This window comes from Apteryx mantelli, chromosome 4 (genome assembly GCF_036417845.1).
Source record: "Apteryx mantelli isolate bAptMan1 chromosome 4, bAptMan1.hap1, whole genome shotgun sequence".
Lineage (NCBI taxonomy): Eukaryota > Metazoa > Chordata > Aves > Apterygiformes > Apterygidae > Apteryx > Apteryx mantelli.
In genome coordinates, this window is record NC_089981.1 from 23,830,591 (window position 1) to 23,854,758 (window position 24,168).

Consider the following 24,168-nt stretch of genomic DNA (forward strand, 5'->3'; position numbering starts at 1 on the left):
GATGGGGCTAAGATGCTTAACTTGTTGATGCCTAGCACTGATGTCCACGCTACATATGGGGCTGTGTGAGACATCTCCCAGGACGCTGCTTTGAGCCAATGAGTCTGTAATTTGTGGTGACAGAAGGAAACTGAGCCGTGGCAGAATGACCATGCAGGGCATGGAGATGTCCTCAGCCATAACTCTGAGGTGTCCTGGTGCCTTTTCTCCTGAACGATGTGAAGGGAGACATGTAATCTGGGTATTTCAGCATACTTGAGCCAGTCATACGGATCCATTTATGTGCACTTTATAAGAGCTTAATAAGTGATTAATCAGTTGTTACGAGGTGCAATTGGGTCAGAAAGCTGCTCCTTTGTAGCCTTTTCCATTTCATGTTATGAGTGCGAGTTGTACATCGCAGCACACCTACCAGTCATCTCTGAGCTCTTTCTAAAAAGTTGATAAATGGAATATGAAATAAAGACCTGCAGCTCTGCTTGGCAGCGGGATGAACTTGCTGACAGCCCTAGACCCATATTCTGGGTGTTTTATATATGTCGTTTAGGCAACTTTTGTAGCTGGCTGTCGGATAGCAGCCCCCTTTTTGGAGAGCAATATTTTCAGGGGTTGGTAGGCATGGGCCTGGCACTGCTCCTTCTGCAGGCGATGGGAGATTTACCCTTGACTGCAATGGGGTCTGCACTGGGCCGGTGGGCTGTGCCCTTTGGGAAATAACCTGCCGTCACGCAGGGGCTGCACACGTCTCCTCCTAAACCATGTCCCCAAAGCCTCTTCCCCCTTGAACCTTGAGCGTGCCGGGGCAGCCTAGCCGACAGAGGCAGCGACCAAAGCCAGCGCCATCCTGGCCTGCGATCCCCCGGCGAGCTCAGGAGACAGGAATGTTGAATTTGCTGGTAGAGGGTTACTGGGTTCTGGCACAGGTCTGCAAAGTCTAAAGCCTCTGGGAGGCATTTCATTTTCCTTTCTGGAATTAGCTTTAGTGCTGAAGGTTGGTTTGGGGCCAGCAAAACTTCCTATGAGCTGTGAGCTGTGCAAAAGTGTCTGCAGCATTTCCCTTAAATACAGCTCATTTGGTGCCAGAAATTCCCTTGCCTGAATATTATAATCTCCCTGAGTGCTGATGAGGAATTGTCCAAAGGAAACGCGACCTTTCTAGCAATCCTGGCTTGTCTGGAGCGGGCATTTGTGGCCATCCGAAACTGCACAGCCAGAGCGCTGATGCCTGTATCGTTGCTCTGCAGGAGGAGGCGTTTGCAGGACAAATGGAAAAAAAAAAAAAACCCTCCTCCCTTGGCTGGGGGTCCAGAGGGAGGTGAAGTCAAGGTCTGGATCTAATATGGGCAAGTGGCCCAAGCCCGAGCTGGAGTCTGAGCGTCCCAGACATTTGGCACACCGTGAGTCTATAGCCAGATCTGAACCTGGGTGCTTTGAGCCCGTCTTTAGACCTGCAGGATTTGCTTGCCTCCTCGCTAAGAGATAATCCCTGCCGCAAAGAACGTGTTGGTCCAGACCAAGAACTCCCAGGGTTGCTGGCAGAGACGTAAGGCTGGGGACTACGTAGCGGGACCGACCCAACCGGGTGACGTCGTCTCGCTGGATCAGGCGCCGCAGCGGCTCCTCGCTGCCGTGCGGAGCCGCCCCGCGGGCTGGGGGAGCAGCCGGGGTCGGCAGCGTCGGGCAGGGGGGCTCCTCAGGCCCCGCCGAGCTGCCGGTCCCGCTGAAGCAACCTGTTTTGGGCTCTGGCAGCTGCAGCCCCCCGAGCTCAGATGCTTTGCTGTTGGCACGGCTGGAGCAGACCCTGCCGCCTTCACCGTCTCAGCCTGCACCTCAGGCGCCCGCAGCCCTAAGAGCAGTCAGGAGCCCCCTTTCTTGCCAAAACACCCCGAGCTTGGGACCGGCCTGGGATCGTGTGGGATGAAGTTGAAGGCAAAGGTACCTGCTATCAGCTTGCGCTGCCCTCCCCAAGCGCAGCGTGATCGCTGCTAGCAATGAGAAAAAACGGTTGTGCGATCCCGTCGTGGGCCAGCCACGTGAGGCGCCAGATTTGATCACTAACAGTTAGAAAAAACAGCGAATGTGCCCCCCGCGCACACTTTTTTAAACCGTTTTCAAACGAAATCTTTCCACCTTTTTGCTCTGAAAGGAGATTTAACAGCTGACCTCCCTCCCACGCAAAAAAGAGGCTGACGAAGACGTAGGTTTGTCCAAACTGAGATGTCACGTTTAGCTTGCAGTTCAACAAGCCGTTCTAGCTGACCCAAAAGCAAGTACTTTGGCAGGGTCTTGTTTCTCGTTCATTTGTTTGTTTTTCATCAAAAGCAAATACTTTTGCCGTTAGGTCAGCCGAAAAGGAATAATCATTTCCCCTCTGTGTGTTGGTGTGACTGTTGAACCCCGAAACATCAGTTATTAAACCTTGCTCTGCCGCCAACCCGCATGAGTATGAAAGAGCTCCGAGTCTGCTAATATAAGGGTTTTCTCGATGTTCATTGGGGAGGGAAGGGCCTTGTCCTCGCTTATAGGAGACGCGGCTCACCGCGGTGGAGGGCAGCGAGCTGCCTGCTTATGGCAGAGAGGCTGCGGGAAACTGCGCTGCCGGGCTGCTCTCCGGCAAAGGGAGCTGGAAGGATATTCCTCTGCTTTGCGGAAAAATCCTTCTCCCCGCGACAGTCGCCCCGGTGTCCTCTGCACGCAGGCCACAGGGCCCGTGCAGAAGCCGGAGCGACAGAATAGCGAGCCGGTGAGGTCATGGGGAATTAGCCGCATCCCAGCGGGAAACGGGGAGGGCTGCAAACCCCGGTGACTTTTGCTGTGTGAAAAGCTCACAGCATCCATGCGGGACCCCCTGGGGGCTCCAGCCAAATCCGGGGGGCGTCGCAACGCTGCCTCCACCCAGGCTTTCCCAGTAAGTGGCGCGGGGGGTAGGAATCAGGTCAAAATCAAAATCTGGTTTGCTCTGGCGTGAGTGGGGACCTTCCCTCTTCGAACCGGGGCAATCCAGGAGGGAGAGGGTTAAGAGCCTTCCTGAACTGGAGACTGTCTGGAGTTGTCACACGAGGGAGGGAGATCATGGCAGAGCTTAATGAATGACTTCATTTATATATAAAAAAAAAACCACACACACACACACACACAACAACACAGTGGCTTCCTGCCAGGACCACAGACAACGGTTTCTATGGGAACCTGGGGGAAACAATAAATATGAGTGTGGAGCGAACGCGGAAGGGGGAGGAGGGGTCTCTCGGCCCCCGTTCTGGTGGCTCCACGCTCTTGTTCCGCAGAGGATAAGGTGGAAAGGGGCAACAAGGGGGAGGAGAGGAAGAGCGTGGCTGAACTCACCTGGTGCCATCTGCAGAAGGACCCCCCGCAAGATAAAGCAAGAGGCCGTGCAAGATCTGCCAACGCACAAAGGAAGCGTTGGAAAACGAGCCGCTCGGAGAGGCGGAAAACACGCTGGCCCCGGTTTTCCGCAGCAGCTCGTGCTGGGCGCCCTGCAGGGACCATGAATATCGACGAGGGGGTCACCCCCATCTTCTGCAAGAGGGGCTGGTGGGCACCGTGCTGTGCCAAGGTCCTCCCGGGGAAGGGGCCGAGCCTGGGCGTCCTGCCCGAGCGCCCGGGGAGCTCACGGCCGCGCTGCTAGCGTGAAATAGTCTCGGAGTGAGTCCCCCCCGGAGAGGTTTACGCGTTTCATAGGTCAAGTGGAAAAGCCAGATTTTTCCTGAACAAAACACCTTCCCGTTCTGCTGCAAACCTCGGGGCGGGTGGGCGCCTGCGCCGGCGGGAACGGGGCTGCCCGCGGAGGGGCGCCCAGTGCCGGGCCGGCAGCGGCCGGGAGGGCAGGAGCAGAGCCCGTCCCGTGCCGGAGCTCGCGTTATCGCCAGAGCAGGAATGTTGCAGCCGCCTTATCGTTCCCGCCGGGATCCGAGAGCCTGTCCCGTGCCGGAGCTCGTTATCTAGCGGCCGAGGCGTTTGGGCGAAGCCGAGGCAGTTCTTCCTCTGGGCGAGCGAGGAAGGCGGGCGTGCAGGGCAGCGCCGGAGCCCTCCGCCCCCGGGCCCTCGCTCCTGTAGCGCGGGAGCCGATCGGCACAGCGACGCCTGACTGCCCGGGAAGGGCTCAGCTCCCTGAGGGAATGTGTCGAGGTCCCCAGGGCGCAGAGCGTGCTCCCCCGGAGCCAGAGACCGGGATTCGGGGTGCGGGATTTCTTGCAGCACCACAAATCCCTTTAACATCCTTTCCCAAGGTGCAAATTCGGTGGAGAACGGCCCCGGTAATGGGGCTTCCCGATGCTGGGAGATGCTGGGGTGGTCTGGAGAGAGCAGGGGGCGGCTCGGGGCGTTACCGCGGGTTCAGGCCCCTCGTGCCCTTCTCCCGTGGCGCTAAGCATGCGTTTTCCTCCTGGCTCGGCAGGCTGACGGCGCAGTGGAGCGTGGAGGATGAGGAGGAAGCGGCGAGGGAGCGGCGCCGGCGGGAGCGGGAGAAGCAGCTGAGGTCCCAGGCCGAAGAGGGCTTGAACGATGCCAGCTCCTGCTCAGAGAGTGGCCTTCCAGCGCAGGAAAACCAGTAAGGAGTACCCGAGTATAAGTCCTTGGCCAACACGCTCTGTCCTTGCAGCAGGGACTGCCTCCACCTGCGGAGCAGGCGTCTCTGCTCTTCAGGGTGGCTTGGGGGACTGTGGTGGCAGGATTTGGGATTACAGGCAGAGAGCAGCAGCAGCTTAATTTTGCTGGAAAAATGGCAAAAGGTATTTATAAAAAATCTGATTTTTCCGTGCAGAGATCAGTTTTTTCCAAGCTATTCTGAAAATTATTCAGGACTTTTCTGCCTAAAAGCGTTGCAAAGATGTTTCAAAATCCTTTGTGGAAATGCATCTAGTTGTATTTTGCAGACGAAATATCGTAGTCTGCCCTAAAAGCAAACAGAAGATCTGAAAAGTAATACTAATTACTAGCTTTTCGAACCCCCCTTTCATACAGGGCTTAGAGAACAGTTTGTGAGAGTCTTTGACATGGTGGACGAGAGTTCTTGTTTCTGGTTTATAGGGCGATGCTGCGGCCAACCCCAGGCGCGAAGCAGACTGCAGCAACCCTGGTAGCCCAACCTGGTAGCCTCTGATCCTGCACGTTTAGCTACCTGGGGCTGTTCGCAGTCTCCAAAGTTAACCAGGTGCAAAAGCCTCTGCCTGGAACAAGGCCTTATCTGTGCGTTTACCTTCAAACCCCTGCGAAGCACCACTGCGGGCAAGGAAATTCCCACCGCTGCAGTGGATGCTTCAAAGCGCCTGAAATGGCTCCGGCCCCTCCGCCAAACCTCTCGCCCCGAGTGCCTAAAGCTGTTCGCCTGGAACAGTGTTTAGGCGCTTTGGGAATCGGAGCGCTTGCGGACGCCTTTCTCCTTGGAGCTGCTAGGAGACCAAATGGGAACATCCTGTCCGTGAAAGGCAGGAGCAGCTCGCGTTTGCCTCCCGGGCGCCGGATGGGGCTGCGAATCAGCCCGCTTGGCTCACGGCGGCCTCTGGAAACGGGGCCCGGTTTTAGGAACCGCACTCGGAAATGTTCACGTCCGCGATGGCTGAGCAAGGACCCAAGCCTTCGGCAGCCTGCTCAGGGGACGATCAGAGCAAGAGCCTCTCGACCGAGGGAAAGCAAAGCTGGTAGGACACGACAGCTGCAGCGTGACTTACAGCTGAAATAGCGGTATAAAAAGACAGCGGAGGCCTTGCTGCTGGGAGAGCTTAAGGGCTCTTGCGCCAAGGTCGCTGCTCAGTGGAGAGATGAAATAAGGCGCAAATACAACCCTGGGGAGGGTCCTCCTTGGACAGGGGCACCGTGTGCAGCAGGTCCCAGCCCTCTGCCTGGGGGCCGCTTTTTCCCTGCTCCCCGGCGCTTGAGCTAGCAGAGCCGGGCTTCGCTGCAAGAGGATGTTGCTGCTTCCCTGGCCCTTCCCTGGTTTCTCCTGCAGCTGCTGACAGCCACCTGGGCTTGCTCATTCAGCCGAGGCCGCTGCTATTAATCTTCCCCAGCTCGGCTCTCTCTTGTGTAAACACTGCCCCCTCTTTCCCGCCGTGACTCATCCCATTCGTGTCACTCCTGCTTGTGTAAACAGGCCCTCGGCATTTCCTCGGACCCCAGGGACCTGCTGAAGTTCCTCTCTTCCCTTTCCCCTCCAACCGAAAAAAGGAAAGAAGGAATCTGCAAAACGGCCGGTTTGTAGGAAATCCGAACAGCTGCTGAGCTTCTTGGGTCCCGAAGACAGGCCAGGCAAGCTACACCCGAAGGCTGGCCGTGCCCGCTCGCTCCTGGTTGCTGCCGTCACCCTTTTCCTTCCCCAAGCTGGTGGCGCCCTGCTCTTCGCGGGCTCTCGCAGCCGCCCGGGACCCAGGGGAGCGCATCCTGCCCGTGGCGGGAGGGACGGCGCCTCCTTTCCCGCCCCGTCGTGGCAGGGCCAAGCAAAGCCATTGTAGCGGGGAAAAGGATGGATGCGGAAGGGCTGTGAGTGCCGGCGGCGTGTACGGCCTCGGGAGCGGCAAGGATCGATGTCAGCATCGCCTTACGCTGATTGGATTTCCCCGCTGGAAATGCCCAGGCAGGGTCACTTTTCAGGGAGGCTCCTAATTTAGCAGCTTAACCGGTGCTGACGTAAGCGTGCTGGCTCAGCGCTTTCAGCGGGGGCCCGGTTTCCCGAGGAGCGCAGGCACCTAAAGGAAGCGAGCAGGTTTTCGAACAGCGTTCAGCTGTTCTCCCTCGCTCCCAGGGAGAACAGTGGGACGCGGCTCTTCCCTGTGCGTCCCGGGCTCACGCTCAGCTCTTCTCATCCGGCCACGGGCCCGTGGCCGGGGACACAAATACCTGAGCAATTCTGCCCTCGTGCATCGTCAGCTCTGCAGCTCCCCCAAAGCACTGACTTGGGACTCCGGAGATCTGCAGCCTCTTCCAGACTCGGTCCTGGGGGATTTGGCCATCTTCTGTCCCAAGAACATCTGTGAAGGTCCCTCCTCAGGCAGCCGCTTGCAGTGCGGGCACCGATGAGCCGCTGCGCACCCAAGAGCCTCGGTCGCCCGGCAATTTTTGTCCTGAATGCGAGGGAAAAAATAGGAAAAAAATCCCCACACGGGGCCAACCCACATGTGGTGCAGGCAGCTGTGCGACCCAGGAGGGCTGATGCTCCATCCGGCTGGCGGGGCGCCGGGGTTGCAGGTTAAGTGTTAGCTCCCTGCGGAGGGCTTTCGTCACAGCCTGGGAACGCGCCTGTGCGCTCTCCGGACTGGACGGCGACGTGCTGCAGTACGGAAGTGCTTCCTCCTCTCTCCTGACCTGTTCAGTAACAAGGAGGAGGGTTTTCCCCTCCCGGGTACAGTTTTTTTTCCTTGAGCTTAAGCTCCTCTTGGTTGCCCCACAGGGATCTTTGGGAGGCGGAAGAGGCGGCATCTGACTGCTTGACGGGGTTTTGGCCTCTGGCGGTGGGTGCTGCTGCAGAAGGGAGCTGCCTGGAGTGGGCTTCAGGGCCAGGGCAAAGCACAGCTGGGAATTAAAGTGATCCTGTAAGAAGGGCTTCCTGAAGCAAGCTCGCTCCCTGCCCCTCTTTGGGTAAATCCATTCCCTCTGGAGCCGGTTAGAGCCACTGGCTTTTAATGCCTCATCCCCAAATCACGAATACAGGGCACAGGCCAGAGGAGGGAGGAACGCGTAGGTGTTTGGGTCTGCAGCACTGTGGGGCCCTGCGTTTCAGAGCTGCTCCTGCAATTCGTCCTCCCAGGATGTGAGGATCTGAGGCCTCACCCGCTCATCTCATGCTGCTTTGAGATGGGGCAGATGGTCTTGAAATTGCATTTCCCTGGCTCAGAGCAGTATGGGGAACTTGCAGATCAAACCCAGAACTTGAGCTGGTGTCCTAAGCACTAGATCTTCCTGACTTCGTGACCCAGCTTTCTGTTCAGGCCAGCTCGTGCTGATTGCTTTTTGTATGGGGTTGCATGAGGAAAACAAACACAGGATAAGCGGGAATCCAGTCTGAAACACCTCTGGTCCAAACAAGCTAGGGTCAACTCCAGTGCGGAAGAAAGTCATGGACAAGAAGGATTGCTTATCTTATGCTGGTCGGCTTGCAGCCCCAAGAGACCACGCAGGCAGCTGGGTACTTCTGCTGGAGAGACAGAGCTGCTCCTACTTCCTTTTCATCTTGCGATGAGATCCCCTTTGTACAGGGGGAGTTCGTAAGCACTCGCAAAAGCATCTTTCCCATAATGGAGAATAAGGATTAAAGTGGGATTTGGGAGCAGGAAAGAAGGTCACAGGAAAGAAGATGCAATAACTGGAGGGGGAGAGGGACAGGATCAGCCTGGGGTTCTTCCAGGCCAACTTTGGTTCTTTGCGCTGTTCTCATCCTAACTTTTCCCCCTGCTGTGTTTCAGCTACGACTTTAAGCCCTCCGAGACTTCGGAGCTGGAGGAGGATGAGGGGTTCAGCGACTGGTCGCAGAAACTCGAGCAGCGCAAGCAGAGGTGGGTAGGACAACGACTGAACGAGGGAAGGGGAAACAAACATGCCCAGCAAAGGGACCGTCCCCGGGGAGGAGCGATCAAGCCCAGTTTAAGGCTAGCACGCAAAGCTGGAGGCCAGAGCCTTGAGCGCGAGCAGGGCAGGATGGGCCCCTCGCCTCGCAGGGGGATGCTCTCCGCCTGCGATTTGGGCTAGTGGGGAGAGAAGGACTCCGGGACTGTCCCGGGCATCGGGGATGTTTGGGGGCAGCTTTGCACTCGCGGCGGTGGCAGGCTGCCAGGAGGCCTGGATTTGGAGGAGTGACAACAGCGGATTTAAGCCACCTGAGCTGCTGCAGGGGCTGAAATGGCCTCTAACATAATCCAGGCAGTCTAAAAAGCTGTTCTAAGTTATTGCTGCTTCCTGGCTCGTGTCAGCATAGTGGGTGTTATGGCCCCAGCCCACCTCGTGCCTGACTCCTCTTTCAGCAGTGGAAAACAGGCAGCAAAGATCCCTGAGTGGTGCTTGTTTGCAGGCTCTTCAGTCACTACCCAGAAGTTAAGGGCCAAATCCTGCCTTAAGTACTTCCCTTGGACACCGTGTACCTGTACTTGAACTCTGTGACTTAGCTCTCTCAGTAGTCTGATTTTATGGGGAAACTTGTCCTGTGATGACACAGCCTCTTCTTTATATACAAGGCTGAAAAAGTGTGTAAGGTTAATATTTACTGCTGAGCAGATAAGTAGAGCTGAGCTCTTACTTGCTGTTCCAAACACAGTAGTTCAATCCATCCGAAAGCTTTCCCTTCCCCCTTCGCAGCTCCGAGCCCCGAGGCATTGCTGGAGCCGCGGGAGCAGCGCTGGCGGTCAGGGCTGGGGGAGCAATCAGGAGCCGGCAGTGGGGCACCGGCGCCAGGTGAAGCCCGTCGCAGAGGGGTGGTGCCTTAAAGCCAGTGGCTGCAGCTGGGCAGGCTTTCGGTGGGAGGCTGGTCAGGAGAAGCAGCAGAAGGGACTCGTGCTTTGCGAGTCTGCTGCCAGGGGAGCTCTCCGTGAAAGCTGAGGTTGCCCCCAGCCAGTGGTCGTGCCCTCGAAAGTCTGTTTGGCGGCTTTGCCCCTTCTCCTTGCTCATCTGTGCCGCTGGAGGAAAAGCTTGGAGGGCTGCGGGAGGCACAGGTAGCTTGTGTTTCTGGCTTTGACTCTCCGTGCTGAACGAAGCAGTGCTGGAGCCAGGGTTTCCCGGCTCCGCTCTTTCCTGCTTAACTGGGTAGGGAGCGAACTCCGTTTTTCTCGTGATGGATGTTTGGGCTGTAGCTGTGAGTGAGAGAACGGAGGCGGCTGCTCTCTGCTGGGTGGAGCCGAAAGGGCTGGTGCGTCCCCGGAGCTCCCTGGTGCTAAGGCAGGTTCTCCTGTCCTTCAGGCGTTGTGCCCCTTTGCGGGGGGAGAGCTGCGTCCCCGCAGCTGTAAGTTGCGTGTAGGAAGGTGAGAGCTGGGATGTGCCCGTTGCCTTTGCGATGATGTGCCTGGCTAGCTGCTTCCCGTACAGAGCTGCGAAGCTATAAAGGCATCCCGTACACAGTGTCGTGTCTGTTGGCCTGAATGCTTAACACAGGCTTGCCCTTTAGCTGTAGGCATTGCTGGCTGAGGCGCCTTGGCTAAAGAAGCTGGTTACCTGGGCTGTGAAGCCCTCAGAGCCTGTTTGCTGTGAGTGACCTTACTGTCTTGGGAGGATGATTGGTAGCAAGGCCAGCACACCAGGATATGCAGCATATATCCGGCCAAAATGTTTCCCTGTGTGGTCGGTGAGGAGGGCTGGAAGGTGGCTGCTTTGTGAACTGCCTTGCCAGCGGCAGCAGAGAGCTGGGTGGTGGAAAACTGTAGTTTGAGCTTCTCCCATGTTTTGGTGCTGGATGGTGAGGCAGAAGCAGTGAGTCACCCCCGCGCTCCAGCAGCCGCCTGCTAGCCAGCTTTCTAGCCTTGCTGTCAGAGGACCCACAGCTGCTGTTGCAAGCCAGGCAATTTTCTAAGAAATGGGTGGGAGGAGAAAGCTCTTCTCCAGCTGGAGAATGCAAGATGGCAATAACATCCTGGTGTAAAACCATGAGCCAGTGAGAGCTCTGGGGTTAGGTGTCTGCTCCCACTGTCTCTGTGCCCAAGTGCGTGGGCTGTTCTGCTTTTGCAAATCTGATCACTAAAAAAATACTAGCGGGTCTCCTCTCTACAGGCTCTGAGACCTATAGGAATTTGTAAAAACCCCGTTGTAATCTTTACCCACACCAAGGCTCTTGGTGACCCTGGCTGCTTTGGGGCTGCTTTATTTTTTGCTGGGTTTTCCTAGGCCTGTGTGAGCCTGGCACTGGCAGCCGTGTGATGTGACCGCTCTTAATGTCTGGCTGGGAGTGAGGAACCCAGACAGGACCACAAAAGTGGCTCTGAGCCCTGGTTTAAAACTCCCAGTAGTTGTATGCTTGGGGGAATGATAAAACTGGGTTTCTAGAGGACTGAGGCACCTGATAGTGTCTGTAGGCTCATAACAACACGTTTTGCTTTTCTGACTTCTCTTCCCCCATGTCTAGGTCTCCACGACAGTCATATGAGGAAGAGGACGGTGGTGTGAGGGAAGCTGAGGTCAAACTGGAGCAGATTCAGCTGGATCAGGAAAGCCCGGAGGAGATCCGGGAAGAGAATATGGTAGTGAGGGAGGAGGAGAGGCAGAGCCATGAGGAAGATGATGTCCAAGAGCAACAGGAGGAGGAGAGAGCTGAGCAGGAGGTTGGACCAGGAGAAGCTGGCCTGTTCCTCTCTGTAGGTCTGGTGGGAGGGCCATGGCTGGTGGCTGCTGAGAAACTCAGCTTGCCAATGCACTTTACACTGATGGGTGCTGGGCCCACGTAGACGTGGTGTGTGGGTGTAACATGGGGCCTGTCCCATTCTTACCTATGTGTGTTGCTGGGGTGTCACTGTGGGCAACCTCTCCCTCTTCCTAGGTGGTGTATCTACTCCCAGAGTTCGTAGCGGTTTATTCAAGCCCATGCAAGCGCCAAGAAGGAAGTGCTATTATTTCTCCTGTGGTTTTGTGAACAGTGAATAGCTCTTTAGGAGTCCTCAAACCTTAATTTTACTACTTGTTTTTCTCTCTCTAACCTTTGTTGCACCTTTGAAGCACTTTGGCTTGATGTATCTGCAAATCTTGCCTTGCTCCCAGCTGAGGTTTTCTATCTCTGCTCTTTCAGCAAGGTGTAATTCCTGGTAAATGAGAGACAAAGCCAAAACTTGAGCTGTGTGCAAATATCTTGGGTTGCTGAGCTTTAGCTCTTTTGTTGTAAATGGATTTTTGACTTGCTACACAGTCCAAATGCAAAAGCATACAGTGGCTGTATGTGAGCCTTTGTAGCCCTTTAGAATAAAGGCAGCTACTCTCTCTCCTGACAGCTTCTAAATGAGAAATTCATGTCTTCCTTTCTCAATAGTGGGAAGAAGCCTTTAGTAACTGATGCAAGGACTCCTTTCCATGTCATTCTGGAACCTTGAACCTGCCAAACTTGTCTGCTTACTTATTTATTTAAATTCACACATGAGGTTCTTCCTGGATGTTTCAACATGGGAAGATGCGAACTCAAAGCTTTGTGTCTGAGTATTCATTTAGTGCAAGGGAGTAAACCTGGGAAAGGGGGGGGGGGGAAATCACTTTTGTTGTAATAAGCATTTTGACCAGCTCACTTCTTGGCTTGTTCATTTTCTGCGCTCAGGAAAAGAAGAGAAGGAGAAATGAAGAGGAGGAAACACCAGAAAAACGCCAGAAAGCTCCAAGCCCTGCCAGCCTGGAGGAGGAGGAGGAGCTGTGCTCTGATCACACTGCGGTGTGCTCCACCAAGGTTTGTGTTCACAGGGCCGGTCTGGAGGCAATGACAAATACTACGATAGGGCACGTAATTAAGAACGAGGGAAGATGACGTTGTGGTAACGTAGGGTGTGAATTCTGTTTTCTGCTACAGACTTGGACAAATCACTTAATCTGTCTGCCTCATCTGCCTTGTTTGTAACATGGAAACTCCTGTCCTCCTACTTTGTCTACCTGAACTGTAAACTGTTTGAGGCCACAGCTGTCTCTAGCTGTATGTGTATGCGTTGCCAATTGCCATGAATCTCTAAAGTTCGGTGAAGACTTCAGGGAACGTTATAATAGTAAGAAAGATGTATGTATCTTAAGCTTGTGAATTTGATTAAGCTCCTGTGTCTTATTTGATGAGAAAATTAAGCTTCTCTTCCAAGAAAAAACATGAAGCATTGGAATTTCCCTATCTAACTTGGAATAAAATCAGAAAATATCACTTAAATGTTTTTTTAAACAGACTTGAATTCCTGGTCTCTGAAACAGCTTGTCCTTTCCTACCCACATCTGTCAGAATTGACGCAGTCATGTGAAACTTCAATTTTTGACAACATCTGAATTGCATCTTGTGACTTCTGTTGCATTTGGTACAAATCCTTAGTTCTGTGCATGTGCTTTCAAATACAACAGATGCAGATAAGTGGTTTCTGTAGTGTATGGCTTTTTGTCTTTCCCTCTAAGCTGTAAGCTTGTTGGTATTAGCTCTGGGGGAAATGGTGAGGAGTCTGGGTAGCCTGTTAACCTGCTATTGGTATTATCCTTGCTTTTTTTGCATTGAGATCTGCACTATTTGTTTCTTAGTCAATATTTCCGGACAGGGAGAATTGAGTGCTTCCTCTTGCAACAGGAAATAAGTAGTAGGAAGAAGGTTTCATCATCTATAACCATCAGATTACTGCTCTGTATGGAGAGGCCTTTTAAAATCAAATAAAATGTGGGGAGCAAAAGAGGGTTTGGATGCAGGCCACATGCTAATGTTAGGTTTAAAAGTGGGGTGGGGATGGCCAAAGCAGATCCCTGGAGAGGGACCAGTGGGGAAATGTGGGAAGCTCTTCCAATGCCTTTTATGTGCTGAAACTTTTGGCATTGCAGCCCCAAAACTCACATAGCTTCCGGATCTGAGCTTAACTGCTGTTGCTAGGATTAGCCCAGGGAAAGGGTAAGAAATACAGGTTTTTTTATAATGGTGATGTCAGAGCTCATGAATACACAAAGCTGAATGTAAAGCTGTTCAGGAAAAATATGAGCTTGGGATCTTTCCAAAGAAAGGAGGATCTTTACATTCCAGCTAGTAGGGTTTTATGCGAATGCTAAGAATTAAATTGACCACCAGGAAGGTGTTTTGGCCTTGGGTTGCTCAGCAGAAATACTGATTCCAGCGAAAAGGCAAGAGCTTTTCCTGTTGATAGCTTATCTGCTTGTGGCTGAGAAGCTGAGACATGGACAAGGATCTACCTGAGGTGGCCGTTCAGCTGCTGTGGCACCATAGCAAGGTGCAACCCTGCTGTCAACGGCCTAGAGGGAAAGGCAAGTGGAGGGTAAGAACCCAGTCTCCGAAGTCATGGCTCAGAGGCAAGCATCGGTTCCTCCTGCGCTGCCTGAAGGAGCAAGGTGCCAGCAGGCAGACAGCCTGCCAGGTGCAAACTGCTTGCTGGTGGGATATATGTCACGCTGCTGTGTTAGGACCCGGCAGAGCGCTTCTCCTGAGCACATCCCGGTTAGCCCAGGCTGCAGTTTGTTGATTGCTGTGCTCTCCCCTAATGGGCCTTGCACTCTTCCGTGCCGCTGTTAAACGTGTCCTCTCCGTGATGCTGCCTTGTCTTCTGATCAGTTAAAATTTAGCACTGGCTTCCTGAAAGCTCCTTAAAATGAGCATTTAGCACTGCTTTTTATCTGCTGACAGGTAGGTAACATTTCCCATGGCACAAGCAGTGATGTGCAGGGGAATGGCTCCTTGTTACTTGGTTGCTGATCCTTGGGTCTGTAGGACTTGCTGCTAAAAAAAATACGCTACCCTTTGACTTGAAAGTGATTGTGTCTCTGTGTTCTTGTTTTCTGGGCCATGAAAGAGCTGTGAAGTTTAGCAACATTTCAGCCTATTTCAGTGGTTGTGAAGTGTTTGCTTGCCTTCCTGTCAAACAATTCTTGCACAGGACACAGGAGCATCTTGTGCAAAACTCTTCCCTGATGGCTTGCCTGGAAGAGTTGCCTTGCAGGAGGCTCTGAGCACTAAATTGCCCTCTCTGGTGTGGATAAGCTGCTGTAACTCATGCCTGTATTGTTCTCATGCTTGGCTCTTCTTCTGCAGCCTTGGCTGGCAGTGCCTCTAGCTTTTTTTCCCTGCCTTTTCTCACCTGCCACTTTGTCTCCCTTGGGTATGGCAAGGAAACCAAGTGTCTGAGAGAAGATACCTGGTCCTTGAATGGAAGGATTAGAGAAAATGGCCCTAGTTGCTGCTTGAGCTGTCAGTCAAGTTGCATGTTGGTTTGCCCCTGAATTTGGTTGGGCTGCTTCTGTGTACTGGAGCTTTTGAGAGGAACTCTTCTCGCTTACCTCCAAAAACAAAAAGTAAAGGGGATGCTCACTGTCTGTCAGTGGCCTGGGTGGGAGTACAGAATTGAGTGAGGCATTTCTGCCCAAAATTTGGGTGAGGGAGCAGAAAAGGAAAGTGGCTGGACTATGGTCAACCAAGGTGATGCACATTCATCCAAGGTCTGTGGAGAAGTAATATCCTTGTCTTCTTTCTCCCACTTTTAGATCACGGACAGAACTGAATCGCTGAACCGCTCAATAAAGAAAAGGTATCTCTAGGGTTGTTGGGGAGTTAGGGTAAAGCAGACCCCTTGTTTCAAATGAAGGATGCCTGAGGGCTCTGCTGAGAGGGTGGGTGACGATGCCAGACTGCCTGTGGCCCTCAAAATCCTGCCCGAGGCACTGGAGTCCTTCCCACAAGGGAGCTGCCTTATTCCTCTGCTTTTCTCTCCAGTAACAGCATAAAGAAGACCCAGCCTCCCCTTCCTGTATCGAAGATAGATGATAGACTGGAGCAATACACGCAGGCCATTGAGGTGAGTGGCTGTGTTGCACTGGCCTAGCTCTCTGTCCCCACCCTCCAAGGAGCCCTCTTTGCAAGGTATCGTTCTCCTGGCCTACTTCTTAGTCCCACCATCTGCAAGGTGACAACCAAGTTGCCTCTCCTTGGATCGGAGCACCCCTGTCTCCTATCTCTAGAAACTTTCAAGGGATAAAGTAGATTTCTTCTGTGAACCACTGCATCCTTGTTTCCTCATGTTCCCTGACTACTGGGTGAAAACATCTGGCAGGGAATAGCAAGGCCCTTCAAGTCTCCTTTCACATCCCCTCATCCCTGAGGACTTCCAATTACAGAGAAAATACAGGTTTGGAGCTGAGAAGTTCCCTGATGGTGTTCATTCTCCATTTATTTTCCAGACATCCACAAAGGCTCCAAAACCCATCCGACAACCATCCCTTGACATTCCCACCACAAGCATGGTGGTAGCCAGCACAAAAAGCCTCTGGGAGACTGGAGAGGTTGCAGCTCAGTCCTCCGTGAAGTCGCCAACCTGTAAGGTAAGGCACTTGCATGACCTACCCTGTCTGTGCAGGAGAAAAAGGGTTGACCTCTGCATGCAACGTGCATTACACTTGCCCTGTATGAGTGTAACAGCCTGTTTATATGGCTCATTGGTCATGCTAACCAGCAGCAGACAGCATGGAGCCAGGGCTCTAAAAGTCTTGATATTAGGGACTTGGTCCCTTTCATCAGCATCTAAGACCTTGTACCTCAGAGCTTAGATTCATCTCTGCTAGGGTCCTGAATTGTTCCTCAGTGGTACAGCTAGGAAAACCTCCCAAGCTGGTTGAGCCTTTGTCTTGAAATGGGAATTAATGCAGCTGGTGGAGAAATGGTGCAACTTTTATCGTGGGGACTCGACTGAACTCCAGTTGTTGAGCACTAAGTTGGATCTATCATCAAGATAAATCTTGCAAACTTGAAAAATGCAAAGAATATTGTGTATTGTTTTCTTGGTAATTTCATTTTCTGGCCCCTGAGAGTGAGGGTGATTCTGAAACACATGGCTTGCAAATCTATGTTTATGTGAGCGAAATTATTTCCACATAACAGTTTCTTGATGTTAACATGTCTTAAATAGTTAACGAATTTAAGAAAATAAACATCTTGGATCTCTGATCCAGTCTCCTGTGGAAGAGACTGAGAAAGGGAAAAACCTAAGATATATTGGGAATAGGAAGAAGTTTTCATAGTCTTGGGTTTTAGCTGCAGCTGTCATAGGTCAGACAATGTGACGTTATGTATTAAAAGAGGTCAGATGTGTGGGTTTGAAAGGGATGTGAAAAAAAGCATGTTCAGCAGCATTGCCAGTGAAGGGTAATGAGAACAACCTCTTCTCAGGATATTGTGGCTGGAGACATCGTGAGTAAAAGAAGCCTTTGGGAACAGAAGGGCAATCCCAAACCTGAGACCAATATCAAGGTAAGTTAGTATCTGTGCAAGTACTGAAGTACTTCCTCTTTTGTGAAGAAGAAAAGGTCTGTATGGATGGGGATTGCCTGTATCCACCAAATCATTTGCATATCTAGACCATAAGAGAGCTCTTCCCAACAGTTAGCTGCTATAGCTTCAGTCTTAACATGACTTTTGCCACTATTTTTATTATAACTAGTAATACTGAAAGATCTCTTGAATAGTGCATTGTTCCCAAGTAATGAGTTGGGAGCCCTGGTTTTTCAGGCTAAAACTGAGGGACTTTGCTCTTGTTATGCATCTTAATCTTGAGATTACAAAGAAACATTGAAAATTAAGTGGAACTCAATCTAAGACAGTATCGGCGTTTGCAGGTGGATTTGGGGTTTTGTGCCCAGTGATATGTTTGTGGAAATGCATATTAAAATGCAGGAAGCAGCTGCTGCCCTAATTGTCTGCAGATAATATACTCTGATCTCTCACTCAGCCTGGACATTCCTTGATAGTACTGCTGCCAGTACGCAGTAGATAAAACTGGTACTTGCTGTGGGTGAAAGCAACCCTGCAAGAATGCTGGCTCGGAGGGCTCCTTGATGAGCTCTCCCCATGACACCCTGCTTTGCACCTTCCCTTCCCTCTTATGCATCCTACACCTGCTGTATTGCCTTACATTTCCAGAAACGGGTGGTCTGTCATTCTGTCTATGCAAGGAGTTTGTGGAAGGGGTAGGAGAGGAGCACTCCATAGGCAGTGGCTGTCTCAAAGCCCTCCAGGATTCTAAGCGACTGTCCTAACTAATTAATAACTGTCCTAGATAATATGAAGCTGGAGATTCTCATGTGCTCCCCTAGCTTTGGGTGTTTGATCTTGACTGCCTGTGTGAGGAGGAAAAATGCTGACTTTGGCTATTTCTTTCTGTCCTGTTCAGTCCACTCCTGGGAAAAAGTATAAATTTGTTGCAACAGGCCACGGCCAGTACAAGAAAGTGCTGATAGATGATGCAACAGAGCAATAAGGTGCCTGGAGAACCCATTAACCAGGTAGGTTAGTTATGACCTTGTGCTGCATAATCAACTCCTGGTAGTGTTCTGGCAAGATGTTTGGGTTGTTTCTGCCAACTAAACTTGGATGAGTTGCAAGGTACCATATGATAACAGCTGGAGCCTTGTTTCTGGGCAAATATCTGACTTCCTGAGCTGGAAGGAAGTGGGCACACAGAGGCCCACTTTCTGATACTTCTAGGAAGCTGGATACCCTGTTAGTTTAATCTGCAAAACAAGTCCCTTCGCTAATGCTATTTGGATGAAGATCGGTTTCCCTTTGCTTGTTCAAAGGAACAGTCTCTAATGTTTATTCTTGTGATCTCTTATATTGCAAAGAGAAGTACTAGCTGGAGGTCATTCCTGCTGAGCATAGGGGCTGATATAGTCCTGAGATCTGAATGTTTCCAGGATCTAATTCAACGATTTACTGAATTAATTAGGGGAAAACTTTGTAATGATTTTAGTGACCTCTTGGAACTGGTCTGTAGTAGGGTTGTAGCAGGGGGGAAATGAACATCTGCTGTACTGGGTGGACCAACAGAGCAGAAAGGACCTTGTGCTGATGCATAGCTAGTGGGGAGGCAACGCTGGGATGCTGTCTTTGAGCCCTCTTGAAATGGTCTTTGGATCGCATGCACTTATTGTGCTTGTGTTAATGGATATCCTGGTGTTATCTTGAGTGGATGAGAGGGTTGTGGCAGAAAGAAGGAACTGGCATAGAGGGATGTGATAACTGGTTGGATCCAACTGGGCAGCATCTGGCACTGTGAGAGGACAGGATGTTGGGTGGGGAGAGAAACAAGCTTTTTCTCTTTCCTTTTTTTTCTTTTTCTACAATAATAAAAACTTTATTTCATAACCAAGCTTATAAATAGCTCTTTCTGCTACAAAGCACCTTCTTTGTTTTTGAATCCTTCTGGGACTGTTCTTTAATTTTTTTCCAAGGAGCTGGCTTCCAAGTGCAGCATTTTTTCCCCCTCTTTGTGTGCTCCTTTAGGAAAGAAGCTCTCTTGAAGGCTGTTTTGAGATGAGCAGCAGTACAAACCCAAGTCTGTCCATAATTACATTTCTAGATATAATGAAGAAGGAGCCTGCAGGACTGTATCCTCAGCTTGCTTCTCTGGCTGTTGCTTCCAGAAACCAGTTTTAAAGTCTTCTCTTTGATCAGCCCCCTTCTTCCTTCTGAAATCTGCTTTGATGCACTGAGTGGGATCCTGTTGAGCTTTGATTCTAATAGCAAGCATCTTGGCAGGTTTGGTTTGTCCTACCTGAGCTTCTGCAAGCAGCTCTGAAGAAACAGCCCTTGGCTCTGGCCTCTCTTGAGAGGCTGGTGGCTGCAACAGGGCATCCTCTAGGATCTGCCCGGTATCCCAGATGGCCACTGCACAGCCCTGATGCCCTATGGGCTCGCTCACAAGAAATGATTTGTCTAGCTGCAAATAGCAAAAAGGACTGAAATAGCTTGAGGATTTGGACTTGTTCCTATTCTTGGGTTGTTAGTTGGCTGTTTCATATGCTGAAAGGTCCCCACTCTCCAGACTCTTCCTCCCTACCCTACTACTGCCCTGTTAACTATGTTCATCCTTTTTTCCCCCCCATTGCCAGGTCCCTTTGTGCTTGCCTTCTGCTCCAAAACCCTTCTGGTTCACCCTGCTGTCACTCACTTGGCACCACCCTCATTAGCTTTCTAGTTGCATGAGGACAGCTGCAGTTCTTCCTCCCTCTCCCCCTTTCTGAGCTGCATGCCCTCTGAGCAGGCTGTGGAGCAAGAGGTTTTTCTCTAAGTGGCAGTTTAGGCTCTTACTGATGGCCTGAGGCGGTCTGACATTGAATAACAACCTAAACCTGAGCCCAGTGGTGTTCCCCTTCCCTTGCTCTGCCTGCTCGGCGCAGGCTGCAACATGCTGCAAAAGCTGCTAATAAAAACCCGCAGCAGAGACCTCCTCTTACCTCCGGGCATCTGTTCGCTTGTCTCCATTCTCATGCCTGGGTCTATCTCTGCGGTACTCGCTGGACCTGCTTTGCGCCTCTGCCTGTCTCTCTCAGCGCAGAAGGCTCAACCACGTGGTCAGATCTGCCTTCCTCTAGTTCCCGTGGCGGGCGTTGCTCTCGCCGTGAGCGGACCCCTCGGTCTGTGCGGCTGCCCAGGGGCTCGGCCGGGAACGCAGCCTGGTGGGGTGCCCAGCCGCTGTAAGGCTCACGGAGGCACCAGCAGGCACCCATGGGCCTTTCCTCATCGCTGTGTGTGCAAGTTGCTGGTTTGTTCTGGGTCACCGTTGCTGTGGGACAAAACGGGTTAAAACACAGTTGCTTTGGAAACCATCCTCTCTGTCCAAGTTCATGCTTGGCTGTAATCAGTATCGGTTGCTTGGCTTGGTGATAGTAGCATGGATTTTGTGAGGGCTGACTCTTGCGTATGTGTCCATCTATCTGTGCTCTAGTGTGGCTGCTCTTACTGGGCATCCAGTGCATTTTTGTGTTAAGTACATGTTTCTGGTGCTTTTTTTTTTCCTCCCAAGCATGATAAGAGAGGTTACTGCATGCTAGGACGCAAAAGGGTTGCCAGCCAAGTGAGTCTTGTTTGAGGAGTGAACTCTTGACCACTCCTGAAGAAGGTCACAAACAGTGGATGACTTCAAGCTGCAACCAACAGAAGTTAAAAATGGGGACGGCATTTTGAAACCTTTAGGTGGAAAGTTAAAGGAGATCGCCTCCGAGCCAGCCCTATCCTGCAAGAGAGGCCACTGCCAAAATTCCCATAGGGTGGATGCAATTACTTGTGAAGTTGTTTTATGCTGGTATAGCCCTTCCTTGCAGGAAAAGGAGCAAACTCTTCCACAGTGAGGTGCCATTTTATCACTGTGGTAAGGTAGTCTTTATCTGCATTAACGTTAGGCATTTTACATTGTCTAAGCTGCACTCTTCTTGTTGCTGTGTAGGTCTTTCCCTGTTGCCCTGTCTCATAGCATGTTAACTTATCCTGCAAAGGCTGATCTGGCAGTCACCCTGACCGCTGATCTGTTTCCAGCCTGCCGAATACTCCTCCCTGCCAAACACAACTTTTATACTAGTTCAAAGGCCCTGACAAAGTCAAATGATGGCCATTTTCCTCAGAAATCTGAGGAGCATCGGACTCAGTTTTGCTCCCTCTGAACAGGCTACCATGAAGCAAAGGATTAGAAAATTGAGAGGGAAGGGGAAAACCCTTAAACATACTGTCTTGCCTGCAGTATGGCCCTTTTCTGTTGCATCCCTTGGGATTTTATCTCTACCAATGTGGTTAGATCTGATTTTCGGTTGTTCTAAGTGTTTCTATTCCACCATGCAACTATTCTCAGCTTTTACTTGGAGAAGACTGGAGGCTGGAGGAGAAGACGGGAGGAGAAATTCAAGCTTTAGACACTTGGTCTTACTTTACCTTTTAAATTCTTCCCTGGAGTAGGGAAGTGGATACAAAACAGAAGGAAAGGAGACTACCACTAAAGGGAAAACTTCAGTGAAGGTTTGACTGTGAGCGAGTTCTTTTTTTTTATAGCACCATTACAAAATTGGAAGACTTCAAAAAGGCAAAAGTGGCCTTTTCCCTGCACCCCTTCTCCCAGTTTGGCTTGGGGAAATTCCAGTCAGCTCCATATCCTCTGCACGGGAAGAGAATGTAAAGAGCTGTGTATCAGATTTCCTACCGAGGCTCTACGTAGCTGATATAGGATTGGTATGTTTAAACATTCCACCATATGACAAATTCCCTTGAGAAACAGAAATAGCTGATCGCCAGTGTTTCTGCTTTCAAAGTCTGGGGCCTATGGAGTGCCAAGGGTGAGTACTGAAAACGGAATGGCCCATTGCAAAATAAGACTGCTAGCAGGAGAACCAAGTATTTTGAAATTGGAATGGCCAGGGCATGCACCAAGAAAACTGTGTCCTGTCCTGAGCCTGGTAGGTCTTCTACGCACTAAAATTTAGCAGAATGATGTAGAATGACTTTAAATGGTGATGCCCAGTTTTCTAGATGGGGGAACTGCTATGTGAGGGCTGGAAGGATTAGATCCTGTGTTGTCCCTTGCCCGTTTCTTATATGAACGGACACATTTCCATCTCTCTCTAAGCAAGCAGGTGCAGGGTGCCCTCTGCTCGCACCTTGAGCAGAGAAGCTAAGGGGACGATGTATAAGCTTTTTAAGAGTTCAGTCTGAGACTCCCCACATGGGGAGGAGATATGGAGAAATGTAGATTCCTTCATGCTCTCTCATCTACAAGTCCTTTTGTTTCTAGGACTTCTACTGTTCTTAAATAAACACAAAATAAACTCACATTCCATCACCTTCCTCTAAACTTTTTATTTTTCTACAGGCAATTTGTCTTCTTTGCTGTGTGCCTCTCCTTTCTCCCCTCTATCCCTGTGTACAATGTTTGTAGTGGGCTCTTTTAAAACAAAATGTATATGTTTGTCTATCTTTCCTGGCTCCTGACCTGTGGATGTGGTATGTTATGCGTTTAAGTTCATATACATACGGAGTAACCCTTAAACCCTCAGTGCAAGGCTGCTGGCTCAGAGGGGCTTTATTTTATTCATTTTTTTCCTTATACTTGGCTCCATCTGGCAAAAAAAACTAGTCATAGGTACTCTCTTGCTTGGTGTCCTGCAGGAACCTCTGGAGATGTGGGCCTGGTGAAGTGGCTTGGCTTCAGTTGACTGACCATCCTGATGCCATTCTGTTAAAGCTCTTGGTGCGCTCTTCGGTCATTTTAGATCCGTACCGGCCCACCTCAAACATGGTGGTGATCTTTGTCATGGGTTTGGCAGCCAGCTCCTTCAGCTTCCGGGCATCGAAGCGTGGTTTATATAGAAGAATGGGTAAGCGGCGAGGGAAAGAGAAGCCTTCTTCCTTCTGCACTTTTTTTCCTTCTGCTTGCTGCTTCTTCCTGACTGTCATCTGGTATAAAATGGCATCCCACATCCTTGTGGCCCTTGATTTAACCAGCTGGCTGTCTTGACTGGTGATTGCTTGAGAGCTGGCTTTCCCATGGCTTGCTTCCTCCAGCCCCTGCTTGGCTAGTTCAGGCTCCGGGAAGCTGGGTGCCTCTGGCTGCACTATCAAGTGCTTCTTGAGGCGATACCAGCCACTAACATTGGCTCCAGGAGGTTTTGCTTCTTCCACCACTGGCAGTGTTGGCTCAGCTTTGAGGGGTGGGCTGGTGTTTGGTACGCTGGGGGTCAGCTGAGGGGGAATGGCATGTTCTGCCTTCGTTTCTGTGGGGATGGCCCCCGTAGTGTCGACTTGTGCTGGGGTTGCTGCCTCTGCAGGTACTTGCCTCTGAGGAGCACTGGGTATTGATGGTCTTGGGGTCTCACTGTGCTGCTTGGGTGACTCGGACACTCTTTCTGATCCAGATATTTCTGTGTTGCTTCCAAGGGTTGTAGGCTTATTGGAGTGGGCATCAGAGGTGCTGAGTTTGGGGTAAGGGGCTTTGACAGACTCTTCGTGTGGTGCAGGCCTGGGAGCTTGACTAGGAGGTCCTGCCTTTGTAGGAGAAAGTGGGTGAGGCTCCAGGGTGGGAGGGGAAGCCATGGTCTTGCTGTCACCAAGCAGGGCAGGTATCTGTCCTGGAGAGGATTCAGCACGGCTCACTTCAGGTGCTGAAGAAGAAGGCCTTTTGTCCTCATTGCTGCAGGTTGCTTGGGTCTGGTTTGATGTGGGTGTCTTAGCCTTGGGTGCCTTGACACTATGGAAATAAGTGTGCACCTTGGTGATACAGGTAACCTGTGGTGCCCTTTCTGTACTGGTTGTGGTGGAAGAAGGAAGCTGGGGGAAAATGAATATAGATGAGTCCTGTGGAGAGGGAAGCTGGGTATCTGTGCCTTCAGGTTGCTGTGGAGTCTCAGGAGCACCTGGCTCGTGTGCTGGAGAGGTGGTGAATCTGAGGTGTTCCGCAATGCGCCTTTGCTCGGTGACCGTCAGCGTGAAAGGCTTGCTTTTTCGGAAAGGGGACGAAACGCGGTGGGTGACAGGCTGGATGGGGAAGCGGGATGGGAGGCTGATGGAGGGGGCCATTGTTGTTTTGGGGGTCTCTGCTGGGGGAGCGCTGCCATTGTGCTCCAGGTCGGGGCTGGCCTCGTTCACAGGGGAGAGACTGGACCGAAAGGACTTGGCTTGCTCCGACGCTAGCACGGCGTTCTTCTTAGCTGCTTTCTTCAGGAGTCTCTGGAGCCGCAGGTTGTCCTTCCCTGGCTTTGGTAGGGTGGGAG

General features: G+C 51.5%; 1 protein-coding gene across 3 annotated transcripts in view; it reads left to right on the forward strand.

Annotated features, from left to right (window-relative positions):
• Positions 1 to 24,168, forward strand: part of LSP1 (lymphocyte specific protein 1) — a 51,845-nt gene that overhangs the window by 22,461 nt on the left and 5,216 nt on the right. For 2 of the 3 annotated variants that reach the window (XM_067296006.1, XM_067296008.1), the window contains exons 2-10: positions 4,418 to 4,570; positions 8,418 to 8,507; positions 11,057 to 11,285; positions 12,230 to 12,355; positions 15,130 to 15,173; positions 15,359 to 15,440; positions 15,823 to 15,963; positions 16,808 to 16,888; positions 17,808 to 17,919. In XM_067296006.1, the coding sequence (XP_067152107.1) occupies positions 4,418 to 4,570; positions 8,418 to 8,507; positions 11,057 to 11,285; positions 12,230 to 12,355; positions 15,130 to 15,173; positions 15,359 to 15,440; positions 15,823 to 15,963; positions 16,808 to 16,888; positions 17,808 to 17,894 (1,033 nt within the window). In that variant the 3' untranslated portion in view covers positions 17,895 to 17,919. The remainder of the gene's footprint in view (positions 1 to 4,417; positions 4,571 to 8,417; positions 8,508 to 11,056; positions 11,286 to 12,229; positions 12,356 to 15,129; positions 15,174 to 15,358; positions 15,441 to 15,822; positions 15,964 to 16,807; positions 16,889 to 17,807; positions 17,920 to 24,168) is intronic. The other variant, XM_013957959.2, reaches the window with a different exon arrangement.